Genomic DNA, 13,657 nt, shown 5'->3' with positions numbered 1-13,657 from the left:
AATCTGGTGTTTGTGGCCCGTGCCGTTATTCCGCCGCTTTTATCGGCGCCGAAGAGCCCGTGTGCCACGTTATGTGCATCCCTGGTGGAGACGTAAAAATGTGACTGAAAAATGTGACTGGTAGTTAAGAAGAAATCAGCAGTTATGAGTAACAGTAATATTGAAATGCAGCGAAATGGAGCGTTATTCTGAACTTTGAAACGTCCTTCAACAGCGATGAGAAGTCCTTACTTTCACATGAAAATATTTTTATTTAGGAGCCTCGATTAGGGATTTAATAGAAGGGAAGGCGGCTCTCCGAGAAAGCATACATTGCTTGCGCTTTCCTAAGATCGTCAACGACTTCACAGCCCTGGGGTCCAGAGCAGAAATGATTGGCAAAGTAAGAGTGCATTGGTGTGTGTTTAAGGCGAACAATCTGAACATGAGCCAAAGTCAACACCCAAGATTTGCGCTTTCTGGATCCATGCGTTTGATATTCGCTCAAAAGACCGCACGAGAAGCAAGGTAATGGAAAGGACCGTACAAGAGTTAGATGAGCGTCCAGGCTCTTCCAATGCATGTGAGAGGCATTCCCAAATTTGAGTACGGGCTGTGATAATCCCGAATGTTATCTTCGATACAATGAGCAAAGCGATACATCAGGATATTCTCCGTGCTTTTGGTATAACGCGAGATTAGCCCATGCAATAGTGACCGTCTCAATGCTTCCCAGGTTTATCGAGCTGTTCGGTTATCCTTCTAGCGTTCATGTCTCTCACGGTTCCAGTAACTTATGGGAAGCTCCGATATCCTTCTAGATAAGATATGCTGCGAGGCTTCTCATGCTAGGTGGAAACTTGCAAAACCAGAGGTAATCGGAAGTTGAAGGCTGCTTCGAATTGAGAAAAAATATTGGTCGAAATGATTTTGTGCTAGGTACGGTGCATTGCTTCACCCCCTTTAGCGAGCGCTGTGAGATTTCAAATTCGGTATGCGCATCCAATCTCGCTTGATTGCCACCAACTGTACATAGTAATTGTAGCGAACGGCTGTGGCTACGCGCAAGGACCTTTTTATTGCCCTGAACAAATTGAAGACGCACGCTTCCTCCTCTCCCCCTTAACTACGCCTCCGTTGTAGCCGCCAAAACGCGAGTACAATGCTGTCTCTGCAGAGAGGTCGATGAAATTTGGCAATATCGTACGGGTGGAAACCTTACAACATTTGACAAAGATCACGGTACTGTGGAGGAAGGCCTCCAGAAGCAAGGTTCTTGCAGTCAAGCATACGGCTTCGCTACAATTACAATGTACAGTTGGTGGCAATCAAGCGAGACCGGATGCGCGTACCGAATTTGAAATCTCGCAGCGCTCGCCAAAGGGGGAAGCTGGTCGTGTGACCCATGTTGCCCCCTTGTACTTTACCTCGCTACCAGACGATCTAACCACAATCAGTGATTACATCAGCTTGGGTAAAGATCGTCTGGGGCGGCGTTTTGATTTTAATAGAGTTTTGCGGGCACAAATATCTACCAGTTAACGTTCCAGTATTAACCAACACTTTTATTAAAATTTAAGCCATATTTCATTTATAAGCGTATTAAGGCAATTAAATATTATAAAAATGATAAAAAGTAGTATTATAGTTCTTATGGGATTTTAGTCTAAAGTTAACTGTTTTTTTATAAAATTTAGGGGTAAAGTTAATGAGAACCGTGAGGGGGTGCCAGAACAGCGAATAGCATGCGACAGAGGACGCTCCTCGGAGAAACTCAGCCACAGCCGCTGCACAATCCTCTGGAATCACTGGCATCTCACGGTCGAATGAGCGGGCAAAGGGGCGCAGAAGGAGCGCAAAGAATGTGTGGTGGAGCTGAGACAGATGAGATCGATCTCGCTTATCTGAAAATTAGGTAGAGATGATCCCGACAGTTTGGCCTCGTTCTGGAGTGGGTGAGTGCCAGCACTACTCGCGCAATTATTGCTTCAGCTTCAGCTTTCACTCGCATCTCTGCCTCTCGTGCAAGCTATCCGTACGCAATGCGTCCACAGGCGATCGGCAAGATTCATGCAGACGCTCGTTGCTGCGTCACTCAACAACCGCTAGGTTTGGAAAGATGGCAGCCGCCTCAACCACGGAGCTAGAAAGAATGGCTGCAATTAACCCGTGAATAGGGCCCTGAGGAATACGAACGAGGAATGCGCTGCGGGAATGCTGGAGTGCGGTTTCAGGGAAAGACAGCCGGCAGAAGGGCCCATGGACTGTAGTTCTGGATGGGGGCTCTGATCATCGAAGAATGCTCCTTCCCCCTGGGCTCACGCCCAAGGTTTTAGCGTGTGTTTTGCGATGCTAGCTAGCGAAATGCCGTGCTTTTCGCTGTGCTTTTTTTAGCTACGCTGTTGGGTGGTTTCTTCTTGCCCTAATCCCCCAAGCGATTGTAGCAATAACGGCAGAGCGAGTGCTTGGGAGATAGGTGGTAGCTGCCCCCAATCGGCTGCCATCATACCCATGACTCGGGGTGTCGTGCCGCAAACTGTAATCGTGCACAGCAAGTCATGGCAATTGAGTCTGAACTCTCGCACGCACCGACCCTCCCCGTCTATCGCCCCGTCCGTGTGCCACAAGATCTTAGCACGCAGTGATTGCCCAAGGACCAGAGCGCAAGAGGGCTGTCTAGTGGCTATCCAGTGGCCGGCCGTGGGGCCTCTCTTGCATGTGCCGACCAGTCCCTCTGCCGTCTGGCACTAACGGTCAGTGTCCCTAGCTCCGATGCGTGCGAGCACGCCAACCTGGGATTTTTGTCTGCTTAGGCATGGCGCTTGCGGGTGCGGGAAATAAAACTTGCTGTCATAGGGGAGGGGGAGATGGCTAAAGAAGGTGCGCCGGCGTCCTTGGCCCCCCTCGTTTAGCAGTCTGGGGTGGAGCTGTGGCTGTTTTCGCTGCATCACCGTGCTCTTAACTTCCAGTCGTGTCCGGTCTTCTTCCAGTTGGCTTTTTGTTATTAGATAAATCGGGGACTGAAGGATTGTCTCACTATCTGACACAACCCTCGAAGGCTCTGTCAGTTTGCTTCGTTGCCGTCTGCTCGGCCGCCCGTCGTCGCTCTCGACCATCCAAGCTCCCAATTTGGGCTCTAGCAGCGCGCCACACTCTGCCTACCTGCTCGCATAGCATTCTTTCAAGATCGCAACAAAAGCTAAGCCCGCGATCCGCACACTCACGCCCTCCAATTTCACCATACCATTTTGTTTCCACCATTGGCTTCCCATCACTCCATCCACCACGCCTGGCCCCAACTGCTTTTCCGCTTTCTGGCACTGGAACTGCCCAGCCCTCTCTCCGCTCGCCTACCTCGCTACCCTGCTGTCGCCACACTCTCCTCTCCCAAAAAGTGCCGGCTGTTTTCTATCGTCACTCGCAGAAAAAGCACTCTCAAAAGTCAATTGATCTCACACGCTCTCTCTCGCCCTCTCTTGTTCAAGTTGTTGTTTTGTTCCAAAGAACCACAATCCTCGTTTGTCGCCGTTTCACCTCGCACACGCCACAACTTTCGTGGCTATCTCCACCCAAATAAACTGCAACATGCCGCCTGTACGAACAGTCGCCGCCGCCAAACCCGTCAAAACTGAGCGCACTCACGAGGAGAACCAAGAGCGGTATGTCTCCATATGACCATGCCTACTTTGATTCGTGTCCCACTGACGCCTTCTGGTAGAGCTTACATAGCTGCTTCAAGACGTAGTGATCGAAGCCTCGAGGCGCGGATTGAGTCCGCTCGTCGAGCTTCAGAGATCCACAAGAAACGGACAGGCCGTGCTTTACGCATCACTGAACAGGATGTAGTGAATGAGGAGATGTACGAGGAAGACGACGATTTGCCAACCCAGTACCGACGGCTTACAGCACATCTCCAGACCAATTCTGTCGACTTTAACAGGAGACTGCATGCCTACTTGGCAAGCCAACATGCGACAAGGGCAGCACTAGCTTCTCAGTATGACCATGCTGTTTCCAACAGCTATATACAGCAATTCCCTCATCAGATGATGCAGCCCGCGGCGCCCTCACAAATGCTGCCACCGCAAATGTTCCATCAATCCCAACAATCCTATCGCCATACACCGTATCCCATGGCACCTACCCAAGGCTACCGACCTCAATCACACCAGCGGTCGGCATCCATTCCAACACCGCAAGAGATACCCAGCCTTCAACCCAACCTCCCCGTTTCGAGTAGTACTGAGATGTCGACGCCCAGCGAGCAGCATCGAATGTCACTACCACTGCAAGCGCTACAGCCCCAATCCCAGATTCAAGCCGACACCCAAACTAGGCCTTCAATATCTCGATCATCTACAGGCGTCCATATTCCTAAGCAGGATTCGCCGCAGCATGCATTTGCAAACCAGGAAACCATTCCGCCGTCTTATGCCGGTTCTCCAGTTCCACAAATGGAGCAGCACACGCAATCTGCCTATCCTTTCATGCCGCATATGCATACGGGATTTGACGCGACTACGCAGAACTTTAGCATAAGTCCTTTCTCGACTTCGCTCCCTGCAGAATCTCAACTATTTCTTGGCTCGGCTCTAGATCCGAATGACCCTCACACGCCAACGCTCATGGCTGGTAGTGAGATTATGCCGCAGCCATTCTACAGCTATAATCCTAATCCTTCCTCAAAGTCACGACTCTCCCATTCTGCCAATTTTGGTATGAATCAGACTTCAGCACTTAGTGCGTCTCTCCAGGTAGACACAACTTTTGACAATGTGACGTCGAGAAACCCTCCCTCCGCAACCACCGTCACCTCAGATGGTCTGATAACTCCATATACTCCGAGTTTCGGCTACAGCTTCGATTCTGCCCTTGGTGATCCATTCAAGTCAACAAGCCTGACGAGGAACAATAGTGTTCAGGGCAGCCCGGATGGTATGATCCCTGGGGACTGGAGCAACCTAATAGATGGTAGCATGTGGGAGGCTCCTGCGTCAGGATGACTTATTGTGTCCCCAAAGGTGCCATCAGGCCTCCCGTATGAGGATTTTTGTTATGATTTGATCGGCGTTTGAGGCACGTGCAAGAAGAATTGGCCCGTGGTTCTACGAGGTTTTAAATACCTTTTTGATGGAGGCTTTGTTTGTCTTTTTGGGGTCCATCGCTTCATATCAATTTGCGGTCCAGGAAACTTCACAAAGATTTGGTTATGGTTCTGCTTTTCTTAAGGTATAGCTAACGCTTGCTTTTCTATTGGGTGGCAATGCTCAGTTCTTCTTATTAACGTCTAGGTACCCTGAGTATATGGAGAGAGCCCAGGGTAGTGTTTTGCTGTTGTGTTATCTTATTGCTATGGGACACGGAAACCAAAGTAACGAAACTTCTTGGGTGGCATTTCAGGTCTTTTGGCGTAACAAAAGTTTCCGAACGACCTAGGTCAGTTGATTCTTGAGTATACGAGGAACGGTCTCTCATCATCGGCGGTCGCTCTTCGCTCAGGAACACTCAAACGCTACAATGAGAGAGAGAATAATATATAATGGGAAAAACAAATATATTCACGGTAAAGCCTTGTGCATCAAAACGTTCTTGTGGATTCGACAAACATGTGAGCACTCTTTAGCGAAAAACCTCGTCAACGAGCTTCAAACCCTTTAAAGGATAGTGAGGAGAGCCTTCCGAGAACGTAATTCCACTCCTATAATCTCTCTATGCTAGAAAAAGTTAGCGTACGAATACTTAAGAACTTGTTGTAGCTGGTGAGCTTACACTCCACCAGACACACTAGCAGGACCCCGGAGGTGCTAAAAACTTTAATTATTTAAGGTGCAGAGTTCCCTGAGCATATAAAGTAACACACAGTATGCGTTCGATATATGAGCTACTTATGATAGATAGCTAAGTTGAGGTAAAGAGATGGCAAAGTATTTCTTTCACCTTGTGTTGATCGCTCGGGCTGGGCAGAAGCGAAGTTCTGAGTGATTCACAACCAAATCAATCCGCCGTCCACCCCCAAAGCGGACACTCCTTCGCCAGTCTGATGGCCGCTAATCAACTCAACATACTTCGTTTCACGTGTGCAAGTGAACCCGTCTTTAGATAACGAGCACTATGAACACCTTCAACGGTCTCGTGTTTTGCTCTCCGTCCTCGTTACGTCTCTGTCCGCTAGGGTTACAATCAGCCTAGCGACCGTTACCATCCGTCGGATATCTACGGGATGACATTATCCAATTTTTGTACTTCAAAGCCAATCGTGAGTCCTTTGGATAGGTAATCTCGGCGGGCATATCGGAGACTCCGTGATACGTTTACACCTGAGACCTACTCGCAAGGGGCTTCAGTGTAACCATGTTGTTACCTCAGAACCTGCAGGTTTGCGCCTTTCGTGCATACATCAAACGCTAACCGTTGCTTTTGCAGCAGAGCTTGGATGAAGCGCACAGATCCGAGTTACCCCATCAAATCTAAAAGAATGGTACCAGCATCCCTGCCAGAGAAGGCTTTTCACAAACGAGCAGATGCTGGCACAGCCTGCGCAACTACCCAGTAGGCACTGGCCACCCTACGGGGCGAACATATCAGCCTCGCGGAATGATGCCTCTCCACCTCCCGCTATTGCGTAAAAAAAAAATTAAACATGACTCATTGCTGTTCTCACTAATGTGCCCGCGCTAAATATCCGACATCTCGCGTGCGACCTAGGGCTGCCGCATGGTAGATGATGGAATCCACACTTACGCACACTAGCGCCTGTCAAATTGTCAGCTAGGCACACTTTCCCTTTACTTTTTTATCCATTGTCACACCGTACTTTAGGTACCTAGCTTAGGATAATCCTGACATTGGACCTTTTTTTCCGGCGATATCTGGCCAACGTGGTATTACTTCAAGTGATGACCAAATATTACCTCGTTACTAATAGTGTCTTAGCCTGGGTCGTGAATGAACTTTCTGGGAGTTGAAAAACTTATTCCTACCTTTCTGATTTATTTGCATTCTCCTAAATCTTAAAATCCTTTGCAGCACAAGTCCCGGGTCGAAATACGTTGTGATACGTCGGTAACGGGAGTCAACCCCGCCTTGCTGCCACAATGTCAATTTTCTACATCTTCTTCTATATTGTTACACCAACGGTAGACCCAATCCATCCCGACCTTTATCGGAGGCTCTTCAAAGGCAAACGCTAGGTTTTCTATCTCCCGCTTATCCGTGTAGCTATCTATGCTGCGTGTTATGCAAGCATCCTCCAACACGTGCGAGGCGTTCAGTATTCAGCGTTCTCGGCCACTATGGTTTGATTGATACTTTCATTTTCAAGGATATATCTAAACGAACGAGCGGGCTAGTGAATGGCTAGGTACAGTATGCTCCTTGCCTTGCAGGGACACAGGGACCATTTCACAGCGGATCAGGATGTCTGCATAGGCATAACGGATATCCGTGGTTGAAGTTGTGCAGTGAGACCATGAGGAAGCCCCTATAAAAGACGCACATCACCAAGTAGGATGATGGCGGTATCCAAGGCTGTCGTTCTGTCAAGCCCTTCTGTCAGTTACTGGCTTTTGCTTCTATCTTCCTCCGTTCTCGACTCACGGCGAACTCTTTTCTAACCTGTCATGATGGAGTTTTCAATCCTCATATTTGCTACGACAGTCCTGTCTTTGGCCCTTGCCGAGCATGTTCCAGGTATGCTAATGCATATACGCATTTGATTTGTGGGGTATTTTGCTATAATTATTCCCCAGTTCTCTTTGGGAATTTAAATACCATCTAGCTTTGTAGCTGCTCCAGAAAACATGTTCTTTATCACACAATAGTCTTCTTAGAGAAACCGCACGATCGTTTTCCTTGGGCTGTTTTTTGGATGGCTTCGTCGTTAACTCCACCTGATAATGTCTCTACTGAAGACGTTTAGAGAGGCTAACATTACCACCATGCAGTTCACCACCCCCGAGACCTGCGCCCAAGATATACCAATGAGACTCACCCTCCATACCCCATCTCATCGGGTAGTACTGCAGCACCATTAGGGACCTCGTCAGGTAGTTTCGTCCCGTATTCAGATGCCCCTCACGGCCTAAGCACCTCCGGAACTGCAATCGGAACCATCGCCTCGTATGACAGCACTCAACACTCTACTTTATATCCCACCGACCCGCCTTCAACACCCACTGTTGACCCTGTCTCTTCGAATGCTTCTATGAATTCGACTAGACAGCATGCGACTATTTTCCGTACTTCAAGGCGTACTCACACTATCACTGATACAGTTGGAGCTTCATCGAGCTCTACTGGTCCTATCGAATCCACGTCGGCTGGTCCCCATTATCCAATGTCGAACTCCAGCTCTGCTACTGTCAGCCCGACGGCTTCTGGGTCAGTCATGGCAACGTTTAGTCCCGAGAAGACTGCCACTATTGAGAGCTCTTTCTGTGTCACTCCTCTTGGGCATACATCTTGCTTCAGCTTCCCATCTTCCACCCCCTCTAGTAGCCTGAGGCTCGTTTCTTCTTACGTTTACGGTTCTTCGACCGCACTAGTATCCAGTTACTTTACTTCACATTCAAACAGTTCAACCCTGGGCACAACGGCGGAGACTCTAGTCACTTCGGCCTTGAATAGCACTTCTAGGGCCTTAGGAAATACTAGCTCATCTAGTTGGTTTTCTAGTATAATCTCGACGGCTGATGGCTTGGCCACATTCACAGGAGGCGCATCTAGTACCCCGAGGCCAAACACTACCTCGAGTAGCGCAACGGAGAGTCTGGTTTCCTCATCAGTTAGTAACTCAACCAGCATTTCTTCTACGAGCGCAGCTGTTACTACTATATCGATAATTTCAGCGATGTCACACGGCTCAGTACAAAGCACGGCTTCAGGTTCAGCAACTGGTGGCTCAGTCGATACTATACGCTTGCCGAGTGCGACGCTATCCATGAACTCCTCGTCTGCGCCCCCTTCATGGACAATTCAACAAAGCAATGCTACACCAGCAACTTCGGTAGCACCCACGGCATCTACCATTGCTAGCTCAGATTCTTCCGCCTTGCCCTCATCTCTCCTAGCTACTTCTGGGAATAGCAGCTTGGCATCATCAGTCACCTTTATAGTACCATCTTCGACGTACATGTCAGACATCTTGACGAGTGCATTCTACACGAATAGTACAATAGTAACCAGCAAAACTTCCGATTCGCCAGTAGATTCTATGGCTACCTTGTTGTCGTTGTCCACAAGGGTCATTTCAAGTTACCAGACCCTAACAACTTCAAGCCTCTTCACGAGCCTCACTTCCACGACCTCCTCAACCTCGACAGGGACAAACGAAACCAGCAGTTCCACTTCCAATGCAACCACCTTCCAGACCCTGGCTAGCCCCTCTAGTATCACAGCATCCCCCACTTCTTCGGAACGGGACCCTGTATATCCGACATACGGCTACGGCTCCGCTAATAACCAAGCAGGTAAGGAATAGGAGAAGGGTGGCGCGCAGAAGCGGCGCTTTAGCTGGCCGAAGGTAAGTTCGAGGGTCTTATTTGCCCACTTCAGAAGATTCCTTCGCTAACTTAATTATCCATAGCTCAGAGAATAGTAGAGTTTTGAATAGCTGGGCTGGGACAGGCAATGGTGTCACTAGGAAAGCTAAACAGGATGGTTTAGTGATGAGCTGGGTTTTGGCGCAGCATCTGGAATGGTATTCGGCACGATGCCTTTTGTGTTTTACCTTACTCTTCTTTTCTTCTCGCTAAAACCGGCGGTCCTTGTTGGTCTTAATAGCTTTGAAATTCCTCACGTTCATTTCTGGATGTTATATTTAGTCTTCTATCTCTCATTGGCCTCGGCCTTTGAGCCCCTCTTCTTCGGCTTGATCTCAAAATTAGAGGGAGCTTATCGACATTGTGGGCGACCGCTTGCTCGATTTCCTGGACATTTTATGTAGCCTATCAAGCAGACAAACTTCTCTTCATTTTCGGACGTTATTATGCATAGCCAGTGAGGTTCTTCTGACACATATCACCATGCAGGACTCTGGTACTCTCATGCCGACCGTCCGGGCTCGGACCGTATATCGAATTTTGGGACAATCATATAGGCACACCATTTACACTTTATGTGAAATATCTCTTTATTTTTTCTATATTTGACTGGGCTGTAAGTATTGGCTTGTACACAACACTTTCCTGAAGACTCATTCCAGTCATTATGATAGCAACCTTTCCCCCTAGCGTCCCCCTCTGCAAGCCATCTAAGCAGCAATCGTAACCTCAACTTCGACACCAGCCTCAATGTTGATGATAATCTGCTTGACAACCTCCGTCGGCGCGTTCAAGCTATTTTCCCATGTTAGTCACTACATACCACCACAGCCCAACAATCCAACTTACTCAATCAAGCGCTTGTGGATTCTCATCTCGTAGGTATCCCAGGTCTTAGAGCCCTCACCGCAAGGAGTCTTGCGGGTGGTGACCTTCAGCTTCTTGGTGGGCAGGCGGACGGGGCCCTTGACGCGCAGGTCCTTGCTCTTGGCGCGGTCGATCAGCTCCTGGCACACCTTCTCGAGCGACTTGACGTTGCGCGAGGTCAGCGTGATGCGGATCTTGTGGATCTTGGGGCCTTCGCCAAAGTCCTTCTCGGGCTTTTGGTAGGACATTCTGGCGGTTGTATAGTATAAGAGGTGGAGTTGAGGAAGTTCTGGAAAATGGATGGGTTAGTGGGAACGAGTTGTAGAGGTGGAAGATGAGGGCTGTACGATTGGGGAGCAAAAATTCCAGTCAAGACTCGGATCTAAGATCGCTGTAACGTGATGACTGGCACCGGTCGTTGGGCTTGCTTGCGGTGAGGTTCGGAGGGCTGTCGCGGGGTGGAATTTTGGGGTTTGTGGGAGGGATTTGTAACTCTTGGCGCGCTAGTCCGTTCCAGGGGATTGGCGCAGCAACTCTTTCCCTACAGCCATCCATCATAAGCACACAGCGGGTTCGTGAGTCCAGACGGTTGGAGCATACTAATAAACATTCACCTTAGGGAGAGGCATACAGAGTGCGACGGAAGCAGGCTTCTTCTCTACATATAGCTGTCCTTGTCTCTTGTCCGTGTGGAGATTAGGCCACAAACATCCTCAAAATCATGTCTCCACCACCTATAGCGCCTTTTCCTCCGGCGAATCTCCAACAGACCCTGCTCCCTGAAGAATGGGAAGCATGTTTGGGTGCTTGGTTAACTCTTGCTCAGATTCATCTTCGCTTACCAGATTCCGAGTTTCTCAAGACAGCTGATGATGAAGGCCCTCTGGTTTCTTTCCTTGTTTCTTACTACCGGGAACTAACCCGAGCACCAAATACCTATTTGGGACCTAAAGATTTATCGCTGAAGCGGGAGTGTTTCCTTCTTGCTCACAGAGCACTTTCTACGGAGTCGATACCTTCATCACTTCTTCAATGGACTTTTCTTTCGGATTTTTGTCATGCCTATCCTCGGAGCAAAAGTCTTCGTGAACTTGTTCAGAGCATTTGGAAGAGAAAGGGTGATTATATTGAAGGCGCAATGCATAAGATCAAGCTTGCTTTGACCAAAACCCTTGATTCGGGCAATCCAGCCGCTGTCGAGAATGACTTGGGACGGCTTTGCCATTTGTTACATGTCTCACACGACGCTGGGTTACTCTTCATAACCGGGTCTGATTTTTTGGACTCCCTCTGTGTTGCATACAGTAAGGCTGCACCGAGCCTGCAGTCTAAGCTTGTTACAATCGCATATCTCAGCCTCATCTCCTTGATCAAGAGCCCTAAGCCGAACTATTCCCTCCTCTCTGACCATTTATACAGTCTGAAGACTAGTGCAGAGCTGGAGGAGAAGTCCAGGTCCGGCAAGAAACTTCTCCTGGCAGATTTAGTCACAAATACGCCTCTCTTAAGCATAATTAAAGATGGCGTTAGTCAGCAAAAAGGAGCTAGAGCAAGGAATATAGCTGATTCACTTAGCGCATTTCGTCAAGCAGGTCTAGCAAGGCCGAAAAAACTGGTTCGACGGAAGATTGATAAAGGTAAAGGCCGTGCAGATGATGATGAATATGGTCACGGAGCGTTTGGAGGAGTCCACATCTACCGTATGAGCCTCGTCAGTCAAGTGCAGGATCTCTTCCCGATTCTCGGTGCCGGATTTGTCGTAAAACTGTTGGACGAGTACAACGACGATGTCGAACAAGTCACTGCCCATCTCCTGGACGATTCTCTACCTAACTATCTTAAGAACGCCGATAGGACTGAGCAAATGTACGTATACCAACTAGTAGTTCCCATCATAGAAGTGTTGTGCAAAGAGTCTAGCTTTGTTGCAGGCTTGAGGATGTTTCTCTCTCAGACAAACACTCCCAGTTGTCAATTCCTGCATCCACACTTAACCCCTTCTTTTATATGCCTCTGTAACGAGTCCCTTCGCTGCTTAGTATGCTAAAAGTGATCCAGAGCCGGCACGAATGTGTCAGGGGAAGTTCTTCATCTTACTCCTCGCTCCACCCCTCCTCCCCAGCGTCGTAACGTCTTCGACAATGACGAGTTCGATCAGCTCACTGTAGATGCCTCGCGCTTGCACATTGGCCGGAAGAATGAGAAGCTCACTGCCGACGCCATTCTCTCGGATCGAACTACTGCTCCTAACAAAGCCGCAATTCTCTCCGCCCTGGCGGCCTTTGACGCAGACGACGACGAGCGTGACGACACGTACGATGTTGAGGATGTCGGCGGCACAGTTGACTCCGCAATTCCTGGTAGCGATGAAGTTGACGCAGATCTCCGTGACAGGAATGAAGAAGCGCTGTTCAAGGCTTACAGGGGTTCTCCGGAAGCCTTCGGTCGCGATGCAGCAACAAGACGGGGCAAGGCGAGAGCAGCACTGAGGAGCGAGACAGGTATGACGGACGAAGCTATCGAAGGCTGGGCGATAATGATAGGACGCGATCCACGCCGTCTGCGTCGTTTGGAGGCGAAGTTCTCTACCTTCTCAGGTCAGCAGCGTGAGTTGGCTCCCACGGCATACAGAGGCAGTCCAGCAGACTCAGGAGCAGAAGCGGAGGGATCTGGCGCCGACACCGGTGGTGACGGCCGAGGAGGTAGAGGCGGAGGGTATCGGGGACGGGGACGAGGTCGAGGTCGAGGCCGTGGCGGGCGCGGAGGTGGCCTTGGAGGAAATGTTGCTGGGCCCTCAGACGATAAGGCGACACAGGCGTCGCGACAGCGCAAGGAAGCACACAAGGGTTCACGAGCGAACCACAACCGTCGCGACCAGCGTGCCCGCAAGATGGCGAGGGGTGGGTTCCCCGGATAGCTAGGTTTGGCGAACGTGCATGGAGGATTTGTTGTTTGCAAGGCTTACATACTGCCAGAAAGTCCAGAAATAAATCAATACATGCACAGGCAAAAGCGAGAGCGAGCTTGCCCTCTCCTCTTTCTGATCCAGTAATTGGGAAAGCACATACATTACCGCATACGAAGCGACACAGCTGGTTCTCGGAATGCATATTCTGCTTTCGGAGTGGCCGTTCATACATATTCAGCTGCAAGGATTTTTGTCATTTTCCCGTCATCACCATGAGAAGGCTGTCATCTAGTTGCTTCCTTCCCTCATCCAAGGGCCGTAGAAGCAACCAATCTGAATCCCTGTCTCGCATCACATCCCCAAT

The 13,657-nt window shown here is 49.4% G+C and overlaps 3 protein-coding genes across 3 annotated transcripts; 2 read left to right on the top strand and 1 right to left on the bottom strand.

Annotated features, from left to right (window-relative positions):
• Window positions 1–3,564: 3,564 nt before the first annotated feature.
• Window positions 3,565–4,982, top strand: K441DRAFT_673827 (uncharacterized protein; the record flags this gene model as incomplete). The annotated part of the gene is made up of 2 exons (XM_067650680.1): window positions 3,565–3,638; window positions 3,725–4,982. 2 exons carry the CDS (start codon window positions 3,565–3,567, stop codon window positions 4,980–4,982), a joined length of 1,332 nt encoding a protein of 443 aa, XP_067509045.1.
• A 5,128-nt stretch (window positions 4,983–10,110) lies between these two features.
• K441DRAFT_653126 (40S ribosomal protein uS10) lies at window positions 10,111–10,674 on the bottom strand. Its single transcript, XM_067647482.1, has 2 exons — window positions 10,368–10,674; window positions 10,111–10,313 (listed from the first exon to the last, which is right to left on the bottom strand). The coding sequence occupies exons 1-2, from the start codon at window positions 10,631–10,633 to the stop codon at window positions 10,229–10,231; spliced, it is 351 nt and encodes a 116-aa protein (XP_067509044.1). The 5' UTR covers window positions 10,634–10,674; the 3' UTR covers window positions 10,111–10,228.
• Window positions 10,675–10,946: 272 nt separating this feature from the next.
• Window positions 10,947–13,470, top strand: K441DRAFT_693060 (uncharacterized protein). The gene is made up of 2 exons (XM_067652617.1): window positions 10,947–12,251; window positions 12,444–13,470. The coding sequence occupies exons 1-2, from the start codon at window positions 11,107–11,109 to the stop codon at window positions 13,300–13,302; spliced, it is 2,004 nt and encodes a 667-aa protein (XP_067509043.1). The 5' UTR covers window positions 10,947–11,106; the 3' UTR covers window positions 13,303–13,470.
• Window positions 13,471–13,657: the final 187 nt, after the last annotated feature.

The sequence above is a fragment of the Cenococcum geophilum genome (genome assembly GCF_001692895.1).
Source record: "Cenococcum geophilum 1.58 unplaced genomic scaffold K441scaffold_4, whole genome shotgun sequence".
Taxonomy (NCBI): Eukaryota; Fungi; Ascomycota; class Dothideomycetes; order Gloniales; family Gloniaceae; genus Cenococcum; species Cenococcum geophilum.
This window is presented reverse-complemented; position numbering and strand designations above follow the sequence as displayed.

Bases quoted from the DNA above. Each gene is read 5' to 3' on its own strand.
- K441DRAFT_653126 (XM_067647482.1), bottom strand. From the start codon at position 10,633: ATGTCCTACCAAAAGCCCGAGAAGGACTTTGGCGAAGGCCCCAAGATC. The intron at 10,314-10,367 runs GTAAGTTGGATT...ATGGGAAAATAG, and splicing joins ATCCACAAGCGCTTGATTGA to CTTGAACGCGCCGACGGAGG.
- K441DRAFT_693060 (XM_067652617.1), top strand. From the start codon at position 11,107: ATGTCTCCACCACCTATAGCGCCTTTTCCTCCGGCGAATCTCCAACAG. The intron at 12,252-12,443 runs GTACGTATACCA...AAAGTGATCCAG, and splicing joins GCCGATAGGACTGAGCAAAT to AGCCGGCACGAATGTGTCAG.